Genomic DNA, 6046 nt, shown 5'->3' with positions numbered 1-6046 from the left:
TCCTATAGAAGTGTATTACTTATGCCCTGGGAGCTGTTTTACCACAACAGTACACTAATCACAGAAGTGGCTGTAGTAATTATAGGAATTACGCTGAGGTCAGGAATTGGTCTCACAGGGAGACTGCTGAGTACTCACAGAAGCAAAAGTCTTCTGACAAGCAGTTATAGGTACAAAAAAAATAATGCTTAATAACAACCATTCATTTCTGTACTTTGTAAAAGCTTAGTATCATTCCATTTGCGTGTAAGGTAGGCATTTGTGGCTTATGTTTCAATTCACTGTTTTGTTTCACGTGCTGATGTACCTCAAATATTATGGGGTCCTGTTAGCGGTTATTTAGAGTTCTGTAGAGTGACAGAACATACTGCATAACATGTATGCAAAGTTCCAGATGTCCTTGAAAATGAGGAGCAAAAAATAGTGTTGTGGCGGATCGGTGGGACTGCTGAAAGCTATGCTTGTTAGAACAGACAGCAGAATGGAAAGGGGAAGAAGAAACTAGCCAGGGCAGCTGAGAGCTCATGTCACAGCAAACTGTATCAGTGCTTAGCATGAGACTGCTGCCAGAACCAGGCTGCTTTCTTCAACACCTGTACCTCAAACGGATCTTCCTTGAAGTGATATGACAGGTTACCTAAACTGTGACAGAACCTTGTAGAAAGCATAAACAGGTGTTCCTCCATGCACAGAGAACTTGGAGCTACCTGGCCAAGGCCCTGGAGAGTTCTGTCACAAGACTGCTCCTCAACTGCAAACTATAATGATAAATTTAGAGTTAGGACATAATTCTTCCTTTGGTCAGTAACAGCCTGTTTTCATAAAGCCTAGATAGACCTGAGACTGCATTTCCCATCTACAATTCCTATATTCAGAAGAAAGAGGGAAAGATGTATTGGGGCACCTTTTGACTAACTGCCTTCAGAGATCAGGCAAGGAAAAAAGTGCTTTCATTTTACTTCATGTCCTACTGCAGCAACGAGTAAAGTTATTAAAAAATGCACAGTTTCTGTAAGTGATGGAAACTGTTAGCACTAATCCTCCATCCTTGCCAAACCTTTTTTTACTGCTGTGTAAAGTACCTCCTCAGTGGATCTTAACTGTTAATATTTTTACAACCAGCTGGAAGAATGTTTCCAACCTGCTGAGGAGGAGGCAGAAAACAACAGCTGCTCCTTGTCATATGACAAGAATGCTTTACCTCAAGTGTGCTTCTGTTGCTTTCATGTATATAGAAAAAAAAATGAAAATCAGTTGACTTATATAAAATTACAAAGTATTACCAGAATGCCCTTTGTATGAAATAACATTGCAGAGACAAGTATTCCCATCTTCATCTGCCACCCCACCAGGTAATGTTACCGTGGTTATCTAGCTTTCTTCTAAAGCATTTCAGGTAAACTCAACACACATACATACTGCATCATTCCATGTTTTATTTAAGGTAAATATTGCAATCTTTATATCATGTTCTTTTTTTCTCCTGGTATATTTTACAGTGACAGTGTAGCAGTAAGTGTAGAAATAATGACTGACTGTACATATAGCACATACACGTGGTCCCTTTAATTATACAGACTACGCAAAATGTACTTCTTAGAACAGCATGCCACTTCCTTTGGAAATTACTTTTCAGACATTAAAAAAAAAAGTGCAAGAAGATAGCTCGCACAGGTTTGCTGCAAAAAGGAACAGAATACTTAAAGGATTGTAAACCTAAACAAAATATTAGGTACATATATGGCATATTAAAAATTACTGGTTTGGAATGATGGTAGGTTTTGCAAAAGGGTCCCTAACACATTTTACAATGGAATAGGAGCCAGATAGGCCAAATAATGCCTTTCTGAAACCTCAACAAATGGAGTTTCATGGTTCAAAGATCCAACTCTAAATACATTTGCAAAAAGAAAGTTTTCAGCACTTGAAAAGTAATGGAAAGAAGTGGGTTTAAACATGTAAATTTAGTTTAGGGGGTTTTTGGGTGTGAATTGGAATTAATGTCAGGGCAGACATGGCTGTTCTGGTCTACTTCATTTCATTGATGCAATACTGCAGCTAAACATGTATTGCACTAAACATATGGTAAATTTGAAATTATAAGCTTTTAAACTTTTAAGTTTTTTCTCAAAGCTTCTTGAAATACTGGAGACAGCTTTTCTATCTGTCCTCTTATTTTTACTGAGCACTTTATATACACACAATTACACATTAATAAATAGAGACCTGATTTACTATCACAAAGTGTAAGGTTAGTCTGGTTACTCTGCAGAGTAAGTTTTCTAGTGAAGGAATGCAAGTAGCAAAGTTCACAACAAAATTAACCACTTAGGCCAAACATGAATTCCCATTTACTCATATTAAATCAGATGGCTGGAGACATCTTTTGCATTTAGATCTGATTTCCTCCCACCCTGTGTAAGACGCTTACACTTTGCATATGCATTGACACCCAAATGTCTCAGTTTGTACCTGCGCAGCCTCTCACGTTCTAAAACTTCTTAAGATATGTATTTTAACCAGAGGAGTTTGGCTGTTCTTATCTGTACCGTCAAAAAGAAAAAGCTCCTTCAGCACCCAATTTATCAGTCTTCAGAAGATGAATATCAATCATGCAGGAAACTAACCAGAAGAGTAATAGTTCAAAGAGTCAGGAAAGTATGAAAAAAAACACTCACTCAGCAAATTTATTTATTCAGCTTAAAAGATGTTTCTTCCCGAGGAACTGGACTTTCCTTTCAAAGGCAGTAGATCGAATAGGAGAATTGAGTTCATAAAATGGATTCATTGCAAACTGGGGAAAGAAAAAAAAAACTTACCAATAAGCACAAATCCAGCCCTGGAAAATGCCACTTCAGGTGAAATCTACTACAAGCTTTTGGCCTATTTAGTGCCACTAAGAGCACAGAACTCCTAAACAGTCTGTCTTTCCAAGCCCTTGCATTCTCCCCATGTATGTGCAGAGCCATCCCCTAGCACCAGCTGCTCAGAACAAATCCATCACAACACCAGCTGAAATTTCTCCAGGAAATTAGCATAATTTGAGTGCCTGCAGGAGACTGAGATGGTGATGCTTCCCATGACACTTTGCCATTACCCCATCTAGTGGAAATGCCGCTGGGATGTGAGAACAGGGCTATGTGTGCTGAGAGTGAAGCACTGCCACCAGGCTCTGTAGAACAGTCCTTTCATTTTCTTATCACCATTAATGACATAACACTGCCCCAAAATGCCTCCCAACTTCTCTGCTGCCCAGAGAAGCTGTGGACGCCCCATCCCTAGAACTGTTCAAGGTCAGCTTGGTGGGGCTTTGAGCAATCTGGTCTTGTGGAAGGTATCCCTGCCCATTTCAGGGGGTTGGAATGAGGTGATTTTTAAGGTCCTTTCCAACCCAAACCATTCTATTCCATGAAAAGAACACTAGCCTAAAATGAAGACTAAGTTCTGAAAGAGCACAGTTTATAACAACTGAGAAACATCTATTCTGTTTAATGCAAAACAAAGCACGTTGTGCCACATATTACCAACTGTGGCTGATGTGCATGGGTGCTTCTCCACTTACACAGGCCCCCATGAGAAAACATGCTAAAACACGTGTGCCTGATCATGTACAGTAGAACATGCTTAAAAGTACTGCAGCAAGACCATAAGAAGTGGGTTCTTACCTTTATATACAACTCATATACATCATTAAAGAAGTTCTTAATTCCATCTTCTAGCCTTACATCATGAAGCATTATAAATCTCATATGTACAGCAATTAAGGAAAACAGAACTTTCAAGAAGAAGAGAGATATGTAACATACCCTGAGATAAGCATTTACGCCTACACCTAATTCTGCTTAATATACTTAATATATTTAATATACTTAATATACTTAAAATGTTTGGTTGTACATGAAATAGCAGTGACTCTCAGGAGGAAACATTTAAAGAAGTAACTGAAGCAGTGACACTTAAAAAGCTTTATCTTTTTATTTTAAAATTACCCTATTTGAAAATAATCACCACTCTATTCAAGGTTGTTCTTTCTAAAGCTATATATTTCTAAATGTAGATGATGCTCTCTGAAACTTTACCATAAACCCCAAAGTTAAAATTACATTCAATATTACTTGCTATGTATAACAAATATTTCTCCACAAACACTTCTAGGACTACCTGTACATAAGATCAAGCCTCGATGCTGCATTTTTATGACTGGTGTCATTGACACAAAGTGTATTCATCCCCACCTCTTCTCTCTAGCACAAAATCAAAGGGTTGGAACAGAGAATCATATGAGCTTTGCTTAGACCCTCTCATACTTTTCCTCTACTCCATGTGAGCTCTACACTTCATTAGGCTATTTCAGCTCCTCCAAAAGTAAAAATTAACCCTTCCAATTGTTCCCAATTTGAAACAGCTGCTGTGCTGTGCTGAAATATGTTGCCTCCCAACATATTTCTTCTTGAAGCTGGTGACTCTAAAAATAACAGTGAATAGCCAGAGAAAATCTGTTCCAGACTCATTTTATGTCTTTCTGGCAAAAAGCTTTTCCTATAGGAATATAAGGGTAGAGAATAGGGAAGGATATGCCCAGCTGTGACAAAAGCAGAAACAAACCATTCGTTAAACTTGTCCACAGTCTTCAAATACATGTTGTTAGAAAGCCACATGTTCTCATCCACTAGGTCAAGAGCAGCATGGGCAATGAACTGGTTGAGATGACGATGATCATCCTAATGTATTCCCAGAAGACAAAGGATTAGTAATTCAGTGAAAGGAGTGAAATAATATAAACAATAATTTGCTCAAGTTGCTAAACAACTCATGCTCAAGTTACATAAAGTTACATATACCCTGCTTTTCTGCCACGTGTGCCATCCTGTAATTAAATTAAACAAATATATATAGTCACGATTCAAGGGAGAAAAAAAGATCATAATAATATCACAAAAACATTGGTCATCACAAAACCAGTCTTGAGAGCAGAAAAACCAGTAAAGCCTATATTTATCACTTAGGAATGAATTCAAGCATGAATTCTTTTGTTTACCAATAGGTAAAGTTAAATCATTTCCCAAGAGAGCCCTGGTATGTAGTTTTCCTTTCAGACACCTATTTTTGTGACATTTACACCAATGTAGCAGTTTTTGGACTGTAATGTTTCTGTCAAATTTGGCAGAAACTGAACAATGTGTAAAATCTGGGGGACAGATGGGGAAAGCAGAGACATACAGAGGACAGGTGTACTGATAATATCACCAAAAGATTCTGTTCCTTTCATGTTATTTACCTAGAAATAGGATTGTTTTATTGTTCTGGGGGTCTTCTTTTTCCTAAAACCTAGTGCAGGAAAATGTCCTGCAACTTGTATTAAATGTGTGCTTCCAGAAGTAAATTGCATCTCTTCCTGTAATAAACATCAATGGCCTTCATAAGAGTGATCAGTGTTTGGCCCTATCACTAAAGAGCTGTGTAGGCAAAGACCTAGAACACCAGAAGACATCTGCCAAGAAGAGATACAGAACGAAACTACACTGTAAGATATATTAGACTGGAAAAATAAGTAGTTTTGCACTGTGTCTCATAATACAGGGATCCTGTTACTGCCATTCTCACCTCCCAGTTTTTCCCACAAATCAGGTATGGCTCAGTCCATTAACAGCTTTGCAAGTTCCACTAAGCCATACTGAGGAAGAGACTAGGTAGCGAAGTCAAAGGGGCAAAGCTTCTGCTGATTTACCACGTACATTACGCAAACCTCTTGCCTTAGGGCACTGTGCATTGGCACTGAATTCACACTGCAGTGGCATGTCTCAGAAAAAGCAGTAATAGTTGCCAAAACATATCAATGTCCACTCATTCCCCTTCAGTGCACATCAAGTTTAGGTTCTCTCTTAGGACCAAAATTAGTACTCCAAGCTCAGTCAGACAAGAAGGTTACCTGAGCCGAGTTACTTCCATTAGCAGAATGCAGAAAATTAATTTTTCCACAATCCGACACATCCTCACACTAAGTCGAGTCTGAGTAGCCTTATTTATGATCTTTTATGGGACACTA

The 6046-nt window shown here is 38.4% G+C and overlaps 1 protein-coding gene across 1 annotated transcript in view; it reads right to left on the bottom strand.

Annotated features, from left to right (window-relative positions):
* Positions 1-1419: 1419 nt before the first annotated feature.
* Positions 1420-6046, bottom strand: part of TRAPPC2 (trafficking protein particle complex 2) — a 6803-nt gene continuing 2176 nt past the window's right edge. Inside the window, exons 3-5 of the mRNA XM_027891777.1 lie at positions 4579-4721; positions 3666-3753; positions 1420-2794 (exon numbers count right to left, since the gene is read on the bottom strand). Of these exons, the coding sequence (XP_027747578.1) occupies positions 2696-2794; positions 3666-3753; positions 4579-4721 (330 nt within the window). The 3' untranslated portion in view covers positions 1420-2695. The remainder of the gene's footprint in view (positions 2795-3665; positions 3754-4578; positions 4722-6046) is intronic.

Source organism: Empidonax traillii, unplaced genomic scaffold (assembly GCF_003031625.1).
Source record: "Empidonax traillii isolate 1590-97213 ecotype Southwest subspecies unplaced genomic scaffold, ASM303162v1 scaffold329:size853407, whole genome shotgun sequence".
In the NCBI taxonomy this organism is placed as follows: domain Eukaryota; kingdom Metazoa; phylum Chordata; class Aves; order Passeriformes; family Tyrannidae; genus Empidonax; species Empidonax traillii.
Note: the sequence above shows the minus strand (reverse complement) of the source record. Positions and strands in the feature narration are given on the sequence as shown.